Source organism: Empidonax traillii, unplaced genomic scaffold (assembly GCF_003031625.1).
Source record: "Empidonax traillii isolate 1590-97213 ecotype Southwest subspecies unplaced genomic scaffold, ASM303162v1 scaffold619:size634076, whole genome shotgun sequence".
NCBI classification, from domain to species: Eukaryota; Metazoa; Chordata; class Aves; order Passeriformes; family Tyrannidae; genus Empidonax; species Empidonax traillii.
The window spans coordinates 531,408-555,631 of record NW_020955812.1 but is presented as its reverse complement, the minus strand read 5'-3'; the positions used below and the strand labels follow the sequence as shown (position 1 = coordinate 555,631).

General features: G+C 42.1%; 1 protein-coding gene across 2 annotated transcripts in view; it reads left to right on the top strand.

Moving 5' to 3' along the window:
• Positions 1-420: 420 nt before the first annotated feature.
• Positions 421-24,224, top strand: part of FAM171A1 (family with sequence similarity 171 member A1) — an 86,578-nt gene continuing 62,774 nt past the window's right edge. For both annotated transcript variants that reach the window (XM_027898731.1, XM_027898729.1), the window contains exon 1: positions 421-838. In XM_027898731.1, coding sequence (XP_027754532.1) covers positions 745-838 — 94 coding nt within the window. In that variant the 5' untranslated portion in view covers positions 421-744. The remainder of the gene's footprint in view (positions 839-24,224) is intronic.

Here is a 24,224-nt window from a genome sequence, read left to right as displayed (position 1 = left end):
GGCCGTGAGGGACCCTGCGACCCTACACGTCCAAGCCGTGCGAGGGAGCGGGGCACCGCGCCCGCCTTCCCGCCCGTCCCTCCCGCTGCTGCGGCGAGCGGGGCCGGCATCGCCGGGGAGGCCATTTTGCAGCTGTTCGGGGAGGGAGAGCGGGCGGCGGGCGCGGCCGGGCAGGACCCGGCCCCCCACGGCAGGTAAGCGCGGCAGCACCTGGCGAAGGGCGGAGGGGCCGTGCGGCTGCCCCGGGCAGCGACCAGGGTGGCGGGGCCGGGCCCGGGCGGCGGGGCCGGAGCTGCAGCCGCAGCAGCCGGGCAGCCAGGGCGGGGCGGGGCGCGGTCGGCAGGGGGCGCTGCGCGGCTGGCGCGGGGCAGGGCAGGGGGAGCCGCCAAGGGTTAAGGGGCGGGCGGGGAGCTCGGGCTGCTCCCGCCGGGAGAGAGGGGGGACACACGGCGGGGAATTGAAGAATAAACCCGGGCCGACAGGCAGCGGAGCCGCGGAGTGCTCTCGCCTCCCTCTCCTCCCCCCCGCCTCCGCCGCCCGCGGGGACAGCGCGGGACGCGGAGCCGGGGCGCAGCGGCGGGACGACAATGCAGCAGGCGGAGAAAGCAGGAGGGGCAGCGCACGGCAACATGGAGGGAGGCGCGGAGCGGGCCAGCCCCTGATGCGGCTCTTTCTCCTCCTCCTCCGGGCAGCGGCTCCGGCGGCGATTCCCTCCCTGGCGGCGGCTGGCGGCGGCGGGTGGAAATGAGCAGGTCGGCGGCGCTTCTCCTCTGCCTGCTGGGCTGCAACGTGTGGAAGGCGGTGACCAAAACCTTAGGGGCGCCCGAGGCGACTCAAGGTCGGTGCGGGATGGGCGGCGGGACTGGTCCGCTTTGTGCGGCGGCCCCCGGGGCGGCCGGGGCTGCATTGTGCGGGGGGCCGGGTCGGGGGTACGGCAAAGGGGAGCGGCAGCAGGGCGAGAACTCTCCCGGCTCTCACCGCCCACCTCAGACCCTGCAGCCCGAGGAGACGAAGGCAGCCCTGTGGCTGGGGAGCTTTTGTTACCGGCAGGGGCAGAGGCTGCGCTGGCCTTATTGTGCTGCCCCCTCCCACCCTCCGTCCCTCGGCGCCGCCGGAGCTGTTGCATTGCATCCTTCTCCCCTGGTTTCCCCCTCCCCGCCGTGCCCGCCGCAGGGCCCGCCGCGGCGGTGAGAGGCGGGCGAGGGTCAGCGGCGGCCGCAGGCCGTGCGGGGCCACCGGGCCGGGCTGCGCCCCCCACGCTGGGGTTTGCCCCCCGCGCTGGCGGCGCGGCTCGGCCCACGGCCCCGGGACGTTTCCGGGCCTCGGCCGGGCCTTTTGTTCGGCGCGGTGGCTCCGGCCGGGCGGGGTCTGTCACGGCCGCCCCTGGGCAGCCGGGCAGAGACGCTCCCCGGCCGGGCAGGGTCGTCCTCTGCCCTCGCGTGGAGCAGAAGCCGCAGCGAGTCTGTGCCCGAGGGGCCGCGGGGGTTTCCCCTCCACCTGGGGCAGCTCCTGGTGCCTGCCCTGGATCCTGCCCTGGGCTGCGCTGCCCTGACCCTCACCTGTGCCGTGGGGCGGCAGCCGCTCGGCCGGCGAGGTGCACCTGCCCCCCAACCCTCGGTCCTGTGGAAATTCGGCGAGGGGGGGGAACACTGCCGTGCCCCGCTCACCCTCCGCCTTGCGTTCGGTGGCTGGAGCGTAGCCCCTCTGTCGTGCTTCGACAGGGATCTTGCCGCAGCATCGCCCCTGCCGGGACTGGGTATGTTAGGAAGCAGAAAACTTGTGTACGAGACATGCTAGGATAAAATGCATCCTCCCTGGTGGTCAGTGTTGGCCCTGTGGCACGTGTTGTCAAGTGGCTAAACGTGTCATCTGGGACGAGCGATCCTACGCCGGCTCAGCCTTGGTGGCGGCGGGCTGGCAGCACCCTTCCCGCTGTGCCGGGGTGGGACTGCACCGTGCGAAGGGTGCTCTGCTTCCTCAGAGCTTTCCTGCCTTGCATGTCGGTAAGAATCAGTAAGCGATTCCTTACTGCAAGAAGGAGAACGTTAAAAGTAATGTCTTTTGGACTCTTTCTTTCGGTGGTTGTATTTATGGTACACTGAGTAAAATCTAACTGGGCCTGTGCTCTCATACAGAGTAGTCAAAAGGTAAAGGTGTCTTGTAGAAAAACCTACCACGCTAGGCAGTCTGACGTCAAACGTAATGTCAGATTATTTTTTAAAGGACAAAACAGTAGGAGTTCTGGATTAAAAGTACTAAACTATAACTCAAAGGCCACTAAACTCAGGATACACTGAGTGTGTTGATAAGCATACCAGAAAACCAGAGCTGTGTTTTTCCTATGAGGCTATCACTTCAGATACTAAGGTAATATAAAAATCTGTTGTGATTTCTGTATAATATGGAAAATCTCCATCATGTATGCAATTGAAGTGGTGAGGTATTGGCAAAATTAGTGCCTTTCAACTGCCCTGTCGATTTCATCTTCTGTTGTCAAACTCAATTCAGATCGTGTGGAAAGGCGTGTCTCTGTAGCTTCTACATCTACATCAAGACTGATGGCTGATTATTTAAGTAATAGCAGCTATGTCAGTGAGTAGAGAACACTTTTATCTAAATAGAATGGTCTAATTTTGTCTTCCATGTAAGAACACGAGTTTTCGGAGATATTTTCATTTTCCAAAGCCCAATTACAAGCCTAATCTTTAGTCTTTGGACATGTACATTGAAAAGAGGATATGCAGAACTGATCTCATATTGAAGTGTATTCTGCTCTCTAGTTACCAGCTATTTACTGTGAATCTCTTTTTGAAAGTTTATGTGATGCCAGCTTGTAGCCTTGAGTAAGTTTCTGAATATCAGATATGAACACTTCCTGGGGAAAACAGTTTTAGCACCAGGTACATTCCCAATACGTATACACACAGCACAGAAGAGAAGTGCTAAATGGTTGTAAAACCTAAAACAATTTTTTTCCCTCTTGCCCTTTTAGCATCCTGGTGATAGTTGTAGGTACAGGTGAAGGGCTACTGCCAATGTTCAGGGATGTTTGCAGATGACTGGCTTTCCTTTTGTGGCTGGGAATATCCTAGTTAAAAAGCAAGGGATTGGAATAAAGGTGGATATGAGAAAGCCATAAGATGCCAATAGGGAATGATTACTTCAGCTGCAGTATTTATTGTTGGGCAGTTTACATAAGACTAGGGTGGAGAACCCTTCACGTGGTGGGACAGATTAGATGAGACGCGGTTAAGATGTTCGATGTCTGTGTTAAGAGACCAAATAAATAAGTCTTGGATTTGGAGCTATTTGAAGGTGGGATTTGTAGTCAGTGTTCTGATTAAGGAAGGGATGAGGAGGGATGCTTTGCACCAAGCATTTCTCTCCTTCTTTGCTCTCAGATGGATGTTCAGTCAGTCCCAGCTTCAAATTCTCCTCAGTCAGACTGATTATGTAATTTGTGAATATGGAAAGTACTGGTAATTAAGCTCTGCACTTAGCACCCTATTTAGAAAATTGAATGACTTTGGCACAACTGTTACCTTATTCGATTCATTATGCAGCTCTGTTGTGGCCTCTGAAGGTCACAAAGGTACCCTCTAACTTTCAGTACCTTGTTTTCTTTAATATGGTAAAATCCTCACAGCTGAGTTGTTAATTTCTGTTGGTGTTGGTGCTTAGAGCCCAGCACAGAGGTCAGTAGACATCCATGAAGGCACACTTTAGGATTGGTAAGGCTTTACCTATATAACTTCTCTCAAATACGTAAAACTTGACAAGTATTTCAGATGAAGAATAAATGATGGTTTTGAGGGTTTGGTTGGTTGGTTTTGTCTTTTGTTGTTGTTGTTGGTTTTTAATAGTTTTATCAGGTATTCCAGAGCTTGAATTTGTTTGAATGCTGAAATGAATGTGTAGCAATTTGAATTAAAAAACTCCAAGCTGACCCTTAAACTGTATTCCTGTTGGCATCGGTGATTTATCTGATGAGTACACAAAATACACAGTGCACATTCTTCACATGAACAGTTCCCTTTTAAACTTAGGGAGCCTTGGCAAATAGGGATTTAACAGTTATATGAAGAGGTAACACTAACCCAGGGAGAATGTAAGCAAAATCAGTGTAATTCAAGAAGGCATTAAGTTTCTTCATTGCCTACAAACTTTGCTTCTCAGTAAAAGATGAGGATCATTCATTCATAGATGCTGGGGAGGGTCTTTTAAGAGAAATCCTAGAATATTGTGTTACAGTGCAGAAATCTGGTATTACTTCTGTCCACTGCAATGGGTATTGGTTTTAACGCGTATCTTAATTGATGTTCCTATTTTATTAGTTAGAAGAAGTTATTACTCAAATGTTATTTTATTATTCATAAATAACACCCAGCTCAAATAGTAGTTTACTAGTAGATAAATGTGTTCAGGATGTCCCACCTTCACACTACCAGAATGAGATCAAGCAGATGCTTTTTTCCCCAGTACGATGGTGAATAAAAGTTCAGCTGTTGCTGCTTGGTCAGAATTCACAGTATCTCCTCCCTCTGTGAGCACATAAGACAGGAGAGTTGATGCTTGAGTGCTGCTGTTTGGAATTGCCTGCCTACAAGCAGCCATTACAGTACTTGACACTGTGGAAGCTGACTTCACAACCATTTCAGCTGAACATTCTACAAGGCTTCTTTTCTGGACAGCACAGTAACAGCTGTGAGGAGACCCTCAAGTTCTTGGCTTTTTTTTTAAAGCCAGTTATCCCAAGCTTGCAGTTTTAGCCATGATGGTAGAGTTTAGATGATGCGAAAATGAAGTCTTTCTCTTTCCTCTTGCACCGCTATATTGTCTCTGAAAATTACTGATGACCTTCAAATGCAAACATTTATTTCACTGAAACCACAAATGGACTCATCAGAGTAGAAGCTAAATTGCTCTAAAGCAGTGCAAAAGCCATTGCTTTATTTTAGTGGAAGAGCAAATTGTTTACTTAGTACTAGATAGTATTGTAAAGTCTTAATGAGGAGGAGGCATTTTTTAGTTTTATCAGTTATCAGATCCAGGTTTTGGTTGGTTGTTTTTTGGTTTTTTTTCTTGTATACCTTGAGCTGCTAATGCCTGCAAATGCCTAGTAACTGATTTCTCTCAGTCAGATGAACAAGTTACCTAGGTGATCTGAGGGTTTAAAACTGCAGTCTTTTTCTACTAAACAGTTGTGTTTTCCCTTTCGACTTGCAATACCTTACAGTAAGTGATTCAACTTACCTTAAATAATGCATGTATGCACTCATCAAGTGATGGCAAATTCACATGCTGGCTTTCCCTGTGGTCATTTGTCCACCTGTGTCTTGAGATGGTATAAATTGCCATCTGTTACCTAACACAAAGGTTAAACCAATCTTCTCTCTTCCTCCTCACTTCTTTTTTTTTTTTCCTTTAAACCCCACACTGATGCCTCTTCCTGCTCAAGACTAGAACCTGGTTCATGAAATTTTTAGGGACGGCTGCTCTCTGTGCCAACTTTTGGCCAAGTGAATGGTTTCAAATAGCAGTCCTGTTTCTGCAGGAGAGGTTTCTGGTAGCAATAAAATGCAGTTTTACCATTGTTAATTGTAATTGTTAGTTTAACAGAAGCCTGGCTATATGTATTTGTGTACTGGGGAGGAAGAAGGATTGTGCATTTAGATTTGTTGGAAAACTTTGGAAATATCTAGTGGTTTTGGTGCATGGAGGAACAGAAATGTCAATATGCTTCCTTTTAGTATAAACTTCAGAGTAGTTTTTCACTCCAGTCTTCTGTTGGCAATGACTAGCCAGTTGTGGTGCATGAAGAAAACCAAGAGGAAAATGCATGGCAAGGAAACTCAATGCATAGATTGTGTCAGAATATGTTTGTGCAGTACCTGGTAGCTTGATGGTTCAGCTTTAATGGCATTTATCGACAGCCCTGCTTGAAGTGTGACCACTGATTAGCAGTGTGGTTGGGAATGATGCTTCTCTTCCACATCTCAAATCACTCTGGTACATTTGATCAGCACGTTGTTGCATATCTCAAGCATAGAGAGAGTTATTAGGGAGAGTTACTTTTCCAGTCAGCCAAAGGCAAACAAAGCGATCTCTAAAACTACCTGCAACTTGAAATCAAAGTGTGCACTTTCAGCATTTCTATTGGCGTGTACGATCATTACCTTATGCAAGCTGCATTTTTGTAAGATTAATTTTCCTTTGCTCCTTTATCTATTCTGCCTTGAGATATTAAAAAAGGCAGCTTCTGAGAGAGCTGTTGCTGTTGGTATTCTGCTTCTCCCACAGGTCTCAGTGGTTTTACCATTTACCTGCCAGGGAGCACAAATAAGGAGGGCAAGAAGCCTGTGTAAATGGTTGTATTTTACTAGAACAAATCGGTTTAATAATACTAAGTATAATACACACTAATAATAAACACTAAAACATTTTGGTTTAGGAAATGACAAAGAGAACAGAGTGCTTTTTTTTTCCTTCAGAAATTCCAGAAACATTTTCCTGAAAGCTGGTTTACATTAAGCTTTCAGTTAATGTAATGTCTGGCTTGCTGTGCATGGGTAATAAGCATTATACACATGCTTTTTACAAATACTGTCTTTAGTTTTATTAGAAACTGGAAAATATGTATGTATTTGTTAATAGAGAGCCATAAGAATGTAAGCACACTGTAATTTCTTGTTGTTTTTACTAAGTGCATTGAATCTTTCACTTTAAAACAGTAAGACAGTCACAGCTGACATAATGACGAATCTGAGTCTTTGAAAGGAGTATTTAAGTATATTTCAACATAGAGCAGCATTTTTATTTAATGTAAAATGCTGATATTCTGATTCAGGTTACCCATTCCACTCTTGCTAGCTTGGAGAGCAAGGGATATTGAGATGAACTGAAGGAAAAATTTAATTTATGTGCAGTATAGTCTCTAAATTTGGCTCTCTGCTACTTGAGGAATTGGGTGTATTTAAACAGAGCTGCTGTGGATATAAAGTATGTTTTGAATAGAAGCAGTTTCTGCAGGCAGGGCGCAAAAGTCCCTGGAAATCTAACACCAAAGCTGTCTTTTAGCTATTCCTACTCTTAGTTATTGCAGTTCTGTGAGCTGTCACTGCCTGGGCCAGACTGTGGAGGCATACTAGGGAGTGAAATCCTGTCCTTATTCATTATTTGTACACCTCATGCATTGGGAGGTGTCCCTGTCACTGTAAGTAGGAATCTGTGCTATGGAAAACTCTCTCTTCTGCTGTAGTTGCTCTTCAGATGGAGGCAAGAGCACATAGCAGTAGAATGGACACCACGTAAGCCTTGCTGGAACTCGGGTGACTTGTAGGGGCCACCCTCAGCCTCTCTGCCCTGTAGGTACCCGACTTTGAGGAGGCGCAGCAGCAACTGCAGTCAGGAAATGGAGCAAGGGGGGAAGCCAAGGGGAAGGAAGTAGCAGCATCCTTTTGACTCGGGGACAACAAAGGAGCTCAATCCAATGAGGTGCAAAATGCTTCAAGTTTAGTTCTAGCTGCAGGAGTGCTGAGAGCTGCTGTACTGTGTGGTAGGTGTAAGTAATACAAAAGCAATGTAAAGGGGAGCTTGCCTTGACAGTTGGTAAATGCTGAGATAAATAAGAGATAGAGGCAGAAGGTACTCCTGTTTTGTACAAGGGAACAGTGCCCTTTCTTCTTCCTGCAGTAATTACCAGAGGTGATAGTAGTGTTGGGCTCTCTCTCTTATTTCATCCCACCTTTGTGATTGTCATGACTGAAAACACAGTGTCTTTCATCCATTAGTATGTGCAAGGGCACATACTAATACTGCAACAAGTATTTCTCAAGTGATTTTGTGAGACTTGGTAAGAAAACAGCACCATATTAAGGTAAAGGCTGCATTTGTGCTGCTGCTGGGAGGAAATTAATGTATCAGCAGTTTCATCCAGCCCTCTTGTTCTTCATCATACCATGAACAGTTGTGCAAAGTGAAAGGTTAAGATCCAAACATGTAATCTCAGTGTGGACTTCCTACGTGGATGTAAGATTCCTCACATGGGGATATGTAATTGTCATCCAGGGTGGGAGGCGTCTTGTGTGACTGGGGTGTCTGCATCTTAGCAAGTCACCCACGGTCCTTTTACAGATGTGAATATCTGATCTTCTCAGCCAATGGAACCGAGTATCATTCCTGTAACCTGGAGTAAGTGCATTTGGTGAGAGGAATCCTGCTGTGTCAATCTCTGCTGAGGAGCATGGCAGCCAATACAATTGTTTGTGCCCTCATTTAGTCGGATGAATCCTCCCTCAGATACTGTAACTGAAAGTTTCATGAGTTCGGTGTTGCCCTCTGGCTTGGCCTTGAGCTACTGAATATATACAATGTAATAAACTGTGTAAAGGAACACTCTCTTGGATTACCTGGCTGGGTTATCTTGTGTTTCTCAAGGCTCACACAAGAGTTATTGCCTATTTACATTTCTAAACCATTTGTCTTTGTAACATTATGCTTATAAGCCTTCATATTTCACTCTCAAGAGTAAATAAACAAAAAGAAATATTTAGAAATAAGTAAGGAGGCTTGCAGAGTTGTTTGGACTTGTCTACATGTTTTTGCCGTGCTTTTAATTAGTTTTGTATTCCCAAGGGTTGATTTATTTTGGGATAAACTGCATTGTTACTCTCACCTTTGTCTGTTTTCTCACACTGGCATCAATGTGGTAAACCAGATCAAGGAAGTTATCCAACTGAGAACTCCTGTATGTACCAGTTCTCTCTTTCACCTGGATCATTTCCCCAGTTGGATTAATAAAAATTTTACAAATGCTGTTGCTGGTGCAGAAGAAAGGGCTGAGAGGACGTGGTAAAGGAAAACAGGGACTCCATGGCAGTGCCCGTGGATGCATGATTAAATTTTTTTGTAGAACTAGAACATAATATGTGAGGTACAACATTTAGCAACTTAACTTTTTTAAAAGTTACTGCTTAAAGGAAATGGCTATTGTCTGAAAACAAGATAGCACCTCATTGTTCGAAGTAAAAGCATAAAGAATTTCTCAAAAACTAATTTGCCTACAGTAGACAAAAATCTGCGTTGTAACAGTTAATGCTGGCAGACCTGGACCTGGGTCCTGGCAGATGATTTAAGACGCTTTCAGTTGCAACTGTCTATGTCTGTGTCAGAAGGTTTTTATCCCTGCCTAGGATATTCCACTTTGTACCCTTCATGGAAGTTTAAAGAGAGTTTCATCCACAGTTTCAACTCCAGTGAACTGTGAGATGTAGTGCTCATGAGGGTTTCTCTTATTTGTAGGGTAACAGGTGGGTTAGTACCTGGATCTTCTAAATGGCTTGGGAGGAAATGATATATTTTGGCCCACTTGAATGCCAAAGAAATGTGGTGGAGCAGTACTGGCACTTAGAATAGCCTTCTGGTAGAGTAACTTTTGCAAGCTAACCATCAACATATGATTTGGTGTAATTAGCACATGATGCCTCATAATGTCTGGTCACTCCTCTGATCTGTCTGTCAGCTGGAGAGATTCTCACCTTCCTGCAGCTCATTACCTTGCTTTCCTTAGTCACTGCACTTCCTCAGTGATGTCTCTCAGATTGGAGTGTCTGCTGAGAGATAAGAACTTTTCACTCCTAATCCTACCCTTCCTCCTTCTGTCCCTGTGTTGGCTCTCTGCTATCCTGAAAGGCTTGGACTGGCTTTGCTGATGACAGGCAGGAGATCCTGCTAGGGTTTGTTCATGGCCTTTTTTTTATTGATACTTGAGTTGGGCAAGCATTGCTAAGAAAATAAATGGATCCAGGAGCTCTGGAGACAGGACTGATGGTCTGCAGGGGTTGAGGCAGACAAGGGCAGAAGGGGATAAACTTGTCCAGGTGTTGCACTGTGTTTGCAGGATGGGAGACATCAGCTCAAGACGGGAACAACATTTGCTTGCTTTACTTCGCTCTGAGTCGTGCTCTTGGCAAGTTCTGGAACCTGCTGAGTAGCATGCTGACCTGGGCAAATATTACAGTAGTTAAAAAAGCTACTTGTGATAATAACATTGACAGACACAGTGAAAAACAGCCATGTACTTGCTCTTTCAGCTTTACTGCTAGTACCCAGAATATTCATGCAACTGAGCTTATTTCAGCATGTGGTGTTGCATTTGAGGTCCTGGCAAATAAGTTAGAGCCAATCTCTAGGTTCATGATGTATGATTTACAGGACCCAGGAACACAGGCGTTCGAAAAGAGAGCTGTATTTTTGTTATTCTGTGGTGTACCTGTGTGTGGGACTGTTACTTTTTCCCTCCTATAAAAACTTTACTTTGAAAACTCTCATTTTCTTCAAAGGTTAAAATTTCCTTTGTTCTTATAAGATAGTTATTTCATTATTTAGTATACTGTTAGTTAAAACTTTTTAGAGGGAACTATGGCATTAGACTTACTTAATGGTAGGTATTGACGTTAGCAGGTTACATGAAAATTAAAGATGCACTTGCTTCAAGTAGCCTGAAGCAGTAGGAGTAAGAACTTCTAATGGGATGAATTTCCAGTTTACTGATTGCCATAAGCTGTTGAGTTATAACTGCAGCAGGCTTTGGAATATTAAACTAATAAAAGTACTTTAAAAATCAGTTGTTGAAGGAAGAGAACCCGATGTACTAAAATTCTTGTTGAAAACTATTAGTTTTTCCAGATATTTGATAAGGTTTCCATCTTTAGTTCAGCTTGGAATAACTATCTACTCTGTGAAGCTTCACATCAGCAAAACCTACTTGACATTCTTTAGCTATGTTCAGAATCTTGATGGAGATGTTGTTTTAGTTAGTAATTTTACCTGAGTATGTAATTAATCTTTCAGTGATTATTGGGGGTTTTTCTTTCATTTGGTTTTTTTTTGTTGTTTTTTTTAAGGCGTGGTTTACTATTGCTGTTGAAAGAGCTGAGTGAGCCCTCTCTGCAGATGTTGTCATTAGAAAAGGGATCGAAGTAGTGTAATGTCACAAGCTGACTTTCTATGCACAGAAAAATATCCTGAGGTTTTGAGGGGTAAGAGTGTAGGTAACAGAGTAGAGCAGTTTTTGTGGTGGTGTCCTAGAAAGGTAATGCGTTTTCCCATGTGCAAGTTAACGCATGCTTTTAAGAATATGCTGTATTAAGAAAAATCCAAAAAGAGTATATATAAGCTGTCAAGATCAAACTCATAAATAAGTGATAGCCCTGTAGGTTCCTTTGGAGCAATAGAGAATCTTTTCTTACCATGGGTGATTGCACATAAACAAAGATGCATTTTAATATCTAATTCATTCAGGTGTCAAGTCTTGCATCAGTTAGCTGCTCGGAATGATCAAGAATCATCTTCCCTTACCCCCAACCTAACTGTATGGGGGAAAATATTAAAGCTGAAATTCTTATGGACAAACTCCCTCAGATGTTTCTTCAGTCCAGGTGCTCTGTGTGCCTATGGTGATGTTAGCATTTCCAGGGAGGAATATATTGAATGCGAGGAAAAGCAAATGCTCAGCAGTGTTCCCTGACCATGATGCTGACATGGGGTAGAAAATCTCATTGCCTCACTGTTACTTCATGCGGTTCTGTCTGCTGCTATATGGTTAACAGACAGTGAGGATATATTCGAAGTAGTCTGTCCTGAAAGAGCTTTGCTGCATCTGGAACTGGCTATAAACAAATGGTATCTGATGGTGTCGGGTTGCAGATCATTGCTTACTTTCTGGTGTGTCTTTGTGGAGACAGTAAAGTGCAGCCTTCGTTACTCCAAATGTTGTTAAAATTCCAAACAGCTTTTAACAGCCCAAAGGCTTTGAAGGAGGTGGGTATGTTTGCCAACAGGAATAGCACTTTCTCTTGCTGAGCTGCATCTTTAAGTTATTCTTATAGCCTCTAGAGTGTATAATAAAAAACAGAATTAATAAAAGAGTGTATCTTCCTTGGAGAAGAAACACTCATTGTTTGCTCTCTAGTCACAGGATGAGGAAGATGTCTTGTGCAGAAAATAAAGTCAGGATTAAAGAGAGTGCAGTGATCATGATGATCCACTGTCTAGGTCAGGGCTGGGAAGTAAATCAAGCCCACACAACAGTTGAGTCCTAATTCATACCATTTTTACTTTAACAGTTAGGGAACTTTTAGTGAATTTACTGATACTCAGTAATGTAGTTTCTGCTTGGACCCTTGTGAAATACTTTTCAGATTTATTCACCTTCTTCTTTCAGTTCCATGCTTTTCTTCATTGTGCTTGCATGAGTGTAAAGGGTAAAGCCAAATAGCTGCCTGGCAGTTAGTGGGCAGCACAGTGGTGTGTCATCTGTCTGGGCTTGCTTTCAGCCTCCTGGGGAGGCAGGCAGCCCCCACCTGCTGCACTGATGTTCAAATTTGAGTTTTTTTTAGTGTAAGTACATACATACCCACTTGCCCCCCAAATGAATGGCAAGCTTGGTTTCAGAACATATATATTATTTTAAGAAAGTAAGAAGATAAAAAAGGAGGCAAAAAGAAAAAGCAGGAAGATGATAGGAAGGCATGTTAAAGTTCCTGTGTAGGAAATAAAGTTTCAATGGATTCCAGCTACGAGTACTAAGATACATCTTCCTTTTCCCCTTGTTCTTTTCCTCATCTTCCCTGCTCTATTGAGGTGAGCTTAATTTTTAACTTCATTTCAGTCTGTCAGAAGACAACCTACTTTTTTAAAACAGTCTTGTAAACTAATCTGTATTTCAAACATACTTGCAAACTTTATGTTGCAGGTAACATCAGAATCTCATTTCGTGTTCTGAAGCAGCAGGAGGATAAAACCCTTCAAATTCAAGGTGCTTTTAAAAAGCCAGTACTTGTCTGTAGTTACAAGAAAATATCATAGGAAGCAATTGTTTTAATTCAAAGAATGAGGCAACACTGATAAATGTTGATTTCAGGATGTTTGCTAATAACTAATTGCATTTGTAAAAAATGTGCTTCTAGTATAGTATTTGGTTTAACTTTTTTGTGATTTTAAACCTAGACTGATGACCTGTGATTTTTATGAGGTAGCTATGTACTGCATTCACTGGACCTCTTAGCCTGAGGGCAAAATAAAGAGACTGTATGTTTTATACCACATTAAAAAGAATAGGGAAAAAGAAAAGAACTTATTATTAAATCCAATGATCCCTTTCCTTGTCATGAATTATTCACATACTGGTGTAATTGGTTTTGTTAGACTTTAAGGGTTTTTTTAAAACCTTGTAAAGAGAAGAACATATATGAACATAATACTTAGCATTAGTATAATACCTAGTTATCTTCACACCTTAGTTTGTCTCAGTTTGTGTTAATTACCGGGTTTCTGAGACAAAAATAGCGAGTCAGTATGATTATTTTTCCTGGTTGACTTTGTAAAAACTACGAACTTATTGTTTGTTGGAATACTCCTGTCTTCTCCTTCTGCTAAGAAACGGGGATGGCTACAATTGCGGGTTGGAGACCTCAGCATTCATGCACACATATGCAGACATGCACACATGTGTGTCCTGTAAGGCCATATGGGATGAATCAAAGCTTACCTCACAGTAGTAAAACTGCAATGCATTTTCCACCATTTTCAGTTGTGTGTTCATGGCATGATATTCTGTACTTTGAACAATTTACAGGGATAGTCCTTTGTAAATGGTCATTATTCTATGAAATTAATGTGTTCTCCAGGACGCTTGGCTTCAATTTTGTCCTTGGATTGCTGTGGCTATTTCAATAACACCAGAAGTTGCGTCGTCTTTTCTGCTCACTGGCTTTGTTCAAAGCAGCTTTGGCTTGCAAATGCATACAGATGTGTTTTGTTCTTTCCTGTTCATGGCAGTAGATTTGCAATAAACCCTTGCTAGCAGATAGAAGGCATGTGAACTAATTGAGTGTATGAGTATGTGTACTTCCGTGTTGAGGATTTTTAAACAATCTGTTCAGACCTCTAATTACACATCACTAGCTCCTGGTTGGTTTTTTTTCTGCAGTTCTCATGGTATTTGCATACTATTCTTACAAATTAGCATTTTTATTATAAAAATCCACTTTTTTTTTTTCTGATAGACTTTTAGGTCTTTCACATAAAACTGTATAATTTAGAAATTTTTTTCTCTCATCTTGGTAGTTCAAGATGATTTATCTTTTAGGCTGCCATAGTGCCTTTGATACTATTAAAATTATCCTTTCTAGAAACACAAATATGCTTAGCATTAAAATAGAGATTGAACCTACTGTTTATCTTTTTTATCTGTTCCAAGATAAGTAGAGTTCCAGAGGTAGTTAAAACACCCTAAAAACTAACCAGATGCTGAATCAGATGTATTCACCTTGAAATAGTGAATGCCATATATTTCCATTTCTTTTTCCCAAATCAGTGGTGCTTTGTGCTAGAATCTGTGTGATTCTGTAGAGATGGTTATGTGACCAAAGGAAGAAGAAAAGCTTACTTCCAAGGTAGTATTACCCCGAAGTAAGGCAAGACATTCCATTAAAGCCACAATACCCTGTAATGAAAGATTAGGAATTTCTTGGATATTCTTAATACAGGTAAAAGTGACGGCATAATGTCTTATCCTGCAAGTTACATTACTGAAAATCAATACTGGTAGGTTCTTCTCTTTGGTACTGATCGTAGGTCCTTGACTTCTAACTGCTCCCGTACACTCTGTATACTTGTTTGGAACTGATAGGCTGTCATTTTTCTTTATCAGAAATATAAAATATCAAATAAAACTATGTCTACTTAGATAAATGTGTAAATTATGTGTCTTGCATATTGATTTTTTTATCATTTGTAAACACTCCTAAGCATCCTTCCAGAATATGTCTGGTAGCTGAATCTTCTGCCACACTTGTCGTTTTTGACAACAGGACTTCTGTTGCGAGCAGCTCTGGTGTAGATAATGGCCTTGGTGGAGTGGCCAATGATTTCTTCACATAATAATGATGACCTTGACTTTCAGAGGAGATGAATGTGTGTCCTCCTCAGTGTGCTTCTATGGCTCTCTTAGAGCAAGGAGCACGCTCAGGGCAAAGTATGAAGGAGATGAATAGTTCATCAGGGAATTTTGCTGAGGGTTGCTTAGTTATTTCCTGATTCTTCTTTCTGAAGGGTGTCCATTCTTGTGTGTACTCTGGAGATACTTTATGGTTTGTCAGATTCACTTGAACTTTCTTCTGACCCATATTTCCAACTGTTCATTGCAGAAGTTACATTACCTGGCTGTCCACTCAAAGAATCATAGAATCACTTAGACTGGAAAAAGACCTTTAGGATCATTGAGTACAACAGTTAACCCAGCATTGCCAAGTCCATTACTAAACCATGTCCCTGAGTGCCACATCGACATGTCTTAAAGCAGCTAGTTGTCTCTGAAAACTTGGCAGTGTTTCAACCTCTCCTTCCAGTTGTTTGAAATACATCTGCATTTCAGCTTCTGAAATGTTCTCATCCATGTGTCTTTTCTTCTCCCAGATTCTTAATCCCAGTCAGAAGTGATTGAGAAGGATTTGGTTGCTCAGAAGTTCCTGGAGAGAGATGCTCAGTGTGTAGGTGGAATAAGACATTCCTCTGGCTTTCAGTACCACAGAGGGATGTGCATAGATGGGGCTGTAGCAAGCACTGTTTCTCTGTGTTGTTCATACTCGAGGGAAGATTAGTTGGCTTGACAGCCATGGCGATATCCTGTGGCTACTAATTCTTATGGTATTGACCAGTCCTTTGTCTTCTTCTTGGCACGTTGCATCCAGACTTAGAAGGTCTATTGTGTTGGCTTTCTGTCAACTGAGGATCCTAAACTGCAACTTCTTTAGCTGGTATGGCAGAACATGCAGCAGTGAGCAGGCTGTGCTCCTGCTCTTCACACTCACCCCAGCCCTGCTGCTGCTGCCTTTTGAGTAACTCTACATCCAGATTGCATTGATCTGTGCAATAATTAAAATAAAAGGGTGATTCTTATGAGTATTTTGTGAACTCATTGGGGAAAATGAAAAGACAGACATCTTATTGGCTTCCATTCAGAAGAATGGTGTCTGCTGTGCAGTTATTTTTGCCTTGCTGCGTGAGCTTTAACAAATGTCTCATTGTTTTGCTCTCAATTCTTGCAGATGCTGGGCTTGCACTGCCTACCACTGCTGTAAGTTCTTGCTTGGCTGTTAGATATCTGTAAACAGCAGTAGTGCATGAGGGCCCCAGCTTGTGCCTGGGGTTCTGCTGGGCTGTAATCTGTCAAGTTTTTGCATTTTTAGTGTTCTCCATTGCTAAATGGAAGGGAGATAAATAGCAGAAGTTCTGCTTTATGACCACTTCTAATGCTGTCAGGTGTGCAACAGAGAAAAGCAATTAAGCTAGAAACAGAGGAAAAAAGTTCACATGAAAATGCAAGTAGTTGAAAGAGGTAAACAAAAGAGGAGAGGATACATGAAAGGTACTTATCTGTGTCTTACTGGCTTTGGCTGCTTGTTCTAAACTAGTAAGGGATGAAATGTGTCCACCCTAAGTTGCCAAAGGCTGACATACTCAGGATTGCTTTAGAACTACTATCCTTCAATACTGAGTACAAGATTTGAGGGTAGTTTACTGTTCCTTAGTAGTTGTTGGCAGCTTGGCCTTGATGGAAGTGAGTTCTTATAAAGGAGGTAAATTCAGTGCAAGGTTATGAAATGATGGAGTAGCATTTTATATATCTTTAAATATTAGCTCCTTTATTCACGTTGCATTTTTCTGCTTTGAGACGGTGTTTGTATTGTCCAGACATTGGGGCCTAATGTAGTGATGTGATGTTTGTATGATGGAATAGCCTTTCTCCATAGGTGTCAAAAAGATGAGCTTATGGAAAAAGGGCATTTCTTTGAAGAATTATAGACATAAGCATTTCTTACTCGTGCAAAACATTCTGTCTCGGGCATTCTGTTCAAAGACAGTCTCTGATTATGTGGTGCTTGCCCTGCAGGTCTTGCAATGCTGACCTTGTCTCTGATCCAAATTTGCTGTGGCTGTGTTTTAATGCCATATGTTAATCTTTACTTACTGAGCACCTTTAACATGAAACTGGTGTGTTGCGTGTTTGAATACTGCTTCAGACTGCTCCTTTTTAATAACAGTGCTAAAAAGGTTTTGTGCTCTTGCCTGTCCCTTTCACTGACGAGTGCCATTGGCTCTGTCACTGTCCCTCCTCTGCACAAGTCTTTTCCCTCTAAGAAATCATACTGCTCTCTTCAGCCTTACCCATCACTTCTATATAGGTCATGTCTGATTCTACATACTCTCTTAATTTTGATTTCTCTGTCTGTCTGGTCTCAGTCAGCTCCTGGCTACAGCATAATTTATTACAAGTGACATATTTGGAGGAGGAGGTCCTCCGCTGTATCATATCTCTGACTGTTGTACTGATGGCAGATGATTGTGCTATGACATTCCTCGGCTTGGGTGTTTTAAAAAAGTTCTAGGATGGAGGAACTGACATGTTCTGCAATTTGTAAAACCCAAAGGAGTTTAAAGTAACAGCTGCCAAACAGCTTTAACTCTTTACTTTCTCTCTTGGTTTATATTATGAATGAAGAATAAAGTTAATATTTAAAAAAAAAATGAACTGCATTGTGAACTGATGAGAATCAGATGCTGACTTTTTATTGTGTGATTCCTCAAAGAGTTAAAACATGACAGCAAGGGTGTTAATCTAGCAAATGTCTTCCGATCATGTTTTAAACCCAGCATGAACAGACATGGATGTTTTTAATAAAAAGACAGATATTTAATTCCAAGAAATATACAGGTCTTATGCCAGAAAAAATGCAATTTTGTGATTTCTGGTTAATTTTTTATTATTATTATTTTAGAATTATTTCCTTGGGGGCCATTTGTAGACTTTGGAGCACTTCATAACTTCTGCTAATCGTCTCAAGACTTTGTGTATTACATAAACTTCAGATTTCCTTGCTAGTAATCTGTGTTTATTTGACTTTCTGAAAGCTATTATAGGCACCAGCAACAGCCTGTACTTGATTTTTTGGGTTACTGATTTTTTTTTATTTTTTAACTTTTTTCCCCACTTCTTTGGTTTCAAAGTTCTGACTTGTCTCCTTTCAGTCTGGAGCAGGATGGTTGTTACCTGCGGAACTTGAAAAGCAAATCTTTCCTAGCCGGAAGGGAGTCTGTCTCATTTCTCTTCTTGGTGTGCACCAAGATAGCTTGTTGTTTTCAGAGTGAGTAGCTTGGTGTGCATGGTTGCAGTTGGTGCTTTTATGCAGAACAGAAGTGGGGACGAGGTGAAATGCCACAGTATTATATTGCAGATCACCCCAAATGGCCCCTCTGCCATCCAGTCTGTGATCACAGTACTGCAGAAATTTCACGTGGTGTGCAAGAGTGACCACATCTCCTTTTGTAGACACTGAAAGGTAGTGAAGTGCAGCAGTATCTGAACTTCTGTGTTTGACCTAAATATGCTTGGAACACAGTTATGAATATGAATCATGAGCCCTATGGAAGTGTAGGAGTATGGTACTGGAACAGACTGGATTTTCATCTCCGTAGCAAGTGCCTTGTGAGCATTTCTTGAATCTGATTGACCTCATCTTAAAACAGAGTTCTGCTTCACTTCACCAGTGTGAGTCAGAGGGTGTTTCCAAGCATTTCACTGTTATTAGTAGTATTTTACTATCCAGTGCAAAATTTTATCTGCAAGAGTGAATGAAATAGTTAAGTCATAGTTCATGGAATAAGGCATTTTGCTGACCTTCACTGCCATGCAGGGATGTGCATAGATGGGGCTGTAACCCTACAGCTTGATCCATCTGGTTGAGTTCAGTGAAAGTTGCAGTTGTACAAATGCCCTCATTAAAAAAGAAAAACAAGGTAAAAAAAAAAAGTTCAAATTTTCACAGGTTAAATACAGAGCCACAGTTGGTCAAATAAGAAAGCAATTAGTTCCTATCCAGTTAATGATAAACAAGTGAGAACCTAATAATCCCTCATATTTTCCTTCTATAGTATTATCCACATTCATGTAGCTTGCACGTGGTCCTGTAAAATTGAAAAATGGCAGAGAGGCTTGTAGACATAAAGATTTATCCATGTCTCTGACAAAGCTGGTTTTCCAACTTGCACATACCTCAGTACAGTTGCTCTGACTTTAATCTGGTTAAGTTAGTGCTGAGACAAGTTGAAGGAGGGAAATAAGAATGGTTAATCCATTAAATTGGGGAAAGAAAGGCATTGAAACTGTGGAGCTATGATCACAGAATCACAGAATAATTGAGGTTGAAAGGTACCTCTGGACCTTGCTTAGGCAGGGCGAATTAGACCCAGTGGCCTGAGACTGCTGACAGCTTTTCAGTATCTCCATAGAGACTCCAAAACCTCCCTGGGCAGCCTGTGCCAATGCTCAGTCACCCTCACAGTGAAAAAGTGTTTCCTGATGTTTTAAGGTAATTTCCTGTGTTTCAGTTTGTTCCATTGCCTCTAGTCTTGTCACTAAGCACCACTGAGAAGACTCTGGCTCCATCATCTTTCCAATAAAGTAGGAAGTGATGAAAAACTGTGGCATATGGACTGGAAGGGATACTAAGCAAGTTTGCAGATGACGCAAAACTGGAAGGACTTGTTGACTTCCTTGAAGACAGGGAGGTCCTGCAGAGAGACCTTGACAAATGAGAGGACTGAGCAGTCACCAACTGTAGGAAGTTCAACAAGGGAAAGTGCCACATTCTGCCTCTGGGATGGTGCTACCCCAGATGTATGTACAGACTGGGGAGTGAGATGCTGGAAAGCAGTGCCATGGAAAGGGACCTGGGACTCCTGGTCACTGGCAGGTTGAATAGGAGTCAGCAGTGCCCTGGCAACCAGGAAGGCCAACTGGGGGCATCAGGCAAAGCATCACCAGCCGGGTGAGGGAGGGGATTGTCCCGCTCTGCTCTGCACTGGGGCGGCCTCACCTTGAATATTGTGTGCAGTTTTGGACACTGCAATATAAGACATATATTAAACTGTTAGAGAGTGTCCAAAGGAGGGCAATGAAGATGGTGAAGGGCATTGAGGGGAAACTGTATGAGGAGTGGCGGAGGTCACTTGGTCTGTTCAGTCTGGAGAAGAGGAGACTGAGGGGAGACCTCATTGCAGTTACAACTTCCTTGTGAGGGGAAGTGGAGGGGCAGGCACTGATCTCTTCTCTGTGGTGACCGGTGACAGGACCTGAGGGAATGGCCTGAAGTTGCATCAGGGGAGGTTTAGGTTGGATCTTAGGAAGAGGTTTTTCACCCAGAGGGTGGCTGGGCACTGGAACAGGCTCCCCAGGGCAATAGTCACAGCACCAAGTCTGACAGAGTTCAAGAAGCATTTGGACAATACTTTCAGGCACATGGTGTGACTCTTGGGGATAGTCCTGTGCAGGGCTAAGGGTTGGATTCAATGTTCTTTCTGGGTCCCTTCCAACTCAGCATATTCTGTGACTCTGTGAAAACAATTGTGCCACATTCAAAGCTAGTTTTTCCAAGTTGAACTTGGCTGGAAGGTGCTGCTACTGTTAAGACCAGAGTGGAAAGTTCTGTGTTTGAAAAATTATCAAACTTTTACTGATTATTTATTCAGTAGAAGATATCTGTCTTGGAAATCAAGCCTTGCATGTTTCCTCAAAATTGTTAATTCCATGCCAAAGCCAAGAAGTTTACAGTATGCCAGGTTATTTTGAGTAGACTTGTATTCCTTTTGTAGCATTTGTTGTTAAAACATGGACAGCAGAGATACAAGGTGGACTGCCAGAAATTCTGGATGTTTAACAGTTGCCTTTGGTCTCAAGAACAATGTTTTCACACTGCATCTGTCTATCCAGTGCTCTGGCTGTATAGAATTTAATATACACTGAGCTGTGGTAGTGCCCTGATTGTATGCTTTTAGTGCCATATGTGTTGGCATCTATCTCTTATTTGATAAGCAGTTTTATACCATGTTTCTTATACTGTTTCCTCCTTACAGCTAAAATATGATCATCTTTTAGGTCTGGCAGAGTCAGCAGTTATTGTGAGATTGCTGTTCCACATTTTGGATAACCTCAGTTGGTTTTCACCTAAAACCTGTCAGCAGTATTGTTGCCTGAAGTCACTCCTTGGCTGCTTTTGCAGAGATAGAAGATGAGGTGCTCAAGTAATGCTCTGCAATCCTTCAGCTGTGGGAGTAATAGCATTCAGATGGGGGATGGTGCTGGGCAGGCTGCGCATGAGCATCTTCATCTGCTACTGATGTTTGTGATTACACCGTTTCGTACACCTTTGGTATCTGTGGTGAGCAGCTGTTACAGCAGTATTTGATCCTGTTCAAAAAGCTGTCTTATTCTTTTGGCTGATCAGAAGGGAATGTTATTTTCCTATACAGAAAAGGTTGCTGTTGGTAGCCTGAGCTCACAGCTTGGCGAAGCCATGTGGGATTGTTTTTATTCTCTTGTTATCAGTTTGTGCCACCTGGCACAACTCCATTATATTCGATATTTTTTTTTTGCCCAGAAAGAAGGAAACAGGCACTTGAGGCCCTCAATAATCATCTAAACATCAGTGTGTGATGATTGGAGATAATAAATGAATTATTAAACATTATTTTTTGTTCTTATAATATCCATTCCTACCTGGCTTTTGAACTACACATGAGCTTGCTCAGTCACACTTTTTTCCTCATGGCATAATTAACTTATTTTTTTCTAGTACAGGTTGCTGTTTTCTTTTTTGATTTCCTTTGAATTAAAAAAAAAAAATTAATTCCTTTGAATGGCCTAACACTGCATTCCAGTACTGTCAGCTGTCTATCCCTCAAAAAAAAAAAAGGAGTTCAGGGGTTGGGGAAGATTTCTTGAGGTGTTCTCTAGTGTTGTTCCTCTTAAGGTTATGGAACCCAAACCTTTCTGTGCATGCAGTAATAAAGCTGTTAGTAACATGTCGTAAGGATCTTACTTTCCATTTGGCATTGCAGAAGTATTCCTGTGTGACCAAACACACTAGCCTGTGAATAGTTGCTGAGTATTTGTGCTAGTGTTAGTGTTTTTTCATTCACGTTTCTAATAAGGAGATTTGTAAAGCTTTGATTTTGAAACATTCTTTACAACATGAAGTAACTATATTACAGTATGAATTTGTGTCTTTTGGGACCTGTAACATTAATTTTTAAGTTGGAGGTTTATCAGCTGTTAATTATAGGGGAAGAAAAAGATACAAGAGTGTTGGTCAATCACAGAGCATTTTATGAGCCACCAAAGACAAATGAACGGTGATTCTCTCTGCAGGTATAGAAAGAACCAGTTTATGGGAAGAGTAACAGTTGACAGTTTGGTCTTGAGAAAAAAATATGCAGTTAAAAGAAATACCTCTTGAGGAATGGGGTTGGGCACAGCAGCCAACTGTGTAGTGTAGAAGATGAGTAATTACTTCTTTAGGATGAAACTTAAAAAGCTTGAGCTTTTTTTGTAATGTATGTTTCTTCTGGTGACAGAGATTTGACTGGATTTGACTACCCACAAGGCTCCTTTATGTCCTTTATTCTAATTTAAAACATTCTTCCTAAGAACAAGTTTTAAAAGAATAGAAACACAAAAAAAGTAATAGCACAATGAAGATCCAGCTAAATTATTTTCCCTTTGTTTTTAACTTTTGCTTTTCAGTGGAATAAAAAAAACCTCTTTTCTAAAAATGTCCTGAGGTGACTCAGTATTTAAATAAAAACCTAAAACCAACACAGGATGATGAAAAAGTGACTCTCATATGTCTTGAGATGTACAATTCCTTTTGTATTTGTATTGCAGCTAATTAGGGATTGTATATTAGTATTCCATGAAATTTCTATAATTTTTGTCCATTCTTGCTGCAAACAAACTTGTAGTCCTTTGAAAATAGTTACAGTTTTATTCTCAGCGCATATGGGAAGTTATTCATGTGTTGGATAGGGGACTGAAAGGCAAAACACTGTGACTGCATTTCAGGGCTGATGTGAATGACTGTTGAATATGGAAGAATTTGCCTTCTTGTTTGTGGTGGGTTTGGTTGTTGTTAAAATATTTTTACAAAACCACCACTGGATAGCAAGAGGAACATGAAAAGCAAAGCAAACTAGTAAATGTAGCTCCTAATTTTGGGAAAAGCTAAATGTCTGTTAAATGTCTATTATAGGATCACACAAAGGTGTGAGTGCTGCACATGCTGCCCTTTGAGTTGATGGAATGAAATGTTTGTAATGCCTATTTTCTTCAGCAAATCTGTTTGAAGAATATTAGTCTGTGGGTTTCTTTGTGTGCTCATCTGTTGTGTAAAACGTTTGGGTGATAAAGTAGGATAAGTTGAAGCTTTAAAAAGACTATCCAAGTATTCTTAACACTTGGATAAGAATACAGATACAATCCATGTTTGGAGAGGTAATTAATGCTATATTTAGCTATAGTTTGTTTTAACCAGCAACCGAGATAATTCAGAATTGTAGAAACATTAATTTTTTTTTTTGTGCTAATGTATAAAGTTTTAGTGACGCTCAGCTCATTTAGTATACAAATCAGATTGCTTCTGAGAGGAAGGGATCTGATTTGGTTCAAGAAGCTTGTAATGCTTCCTGAAGACAGTAATTTTTTCTTTGCCATTCATAGTGTTAAGGATGGGACCCTGGGACAGGTATTAGCTTGGGAACATTGTGTTGCTGAGTTTCATGGGAGAGCAGCAGAAACCTTGATTTTGGCAATAGAGAACAGCTAATAGCAGTCTTTCCCTCTGGAATGCTGTACTTCATCTTGGGAAATTCCTCTGCATGCTCCTTTGCCTTTATTTCACCTCCACACTTAAAAAGTAGTATTTTATTTTAGCTCAGTTTTTCTGCATGGTTCTTGGTGGGAATATTACTTCAGGTATTTTGCAAGAATGCTTTGGGTTATGGAACACCCTTCTTCATGAACTCTCATGCACAGCTAAGTCTGTCCAAGTTACTGCAAATAACTATTTAGCTATTTTCAAAAGTATTTAATGTTTTAACACTTTCTCCACCAAAGAATGTTCTGTTTTTACGTTTGGCTTGACAAAATTGATTGTTAGTTGAAAACCAAACCCAAGTAAAATTGCAGTAAAAATAGATACTAAGAACAAGTTCTTTTTCTGCTGTGTGCCCTTGTCTTGTGCCTTGCTAGCTGCTGTTTCTGTCTACAAGAAATGCAGATTTGTCACCTAAATCAATCTGACCTGAGCAACTTTTTGCCTGGAAAGTTT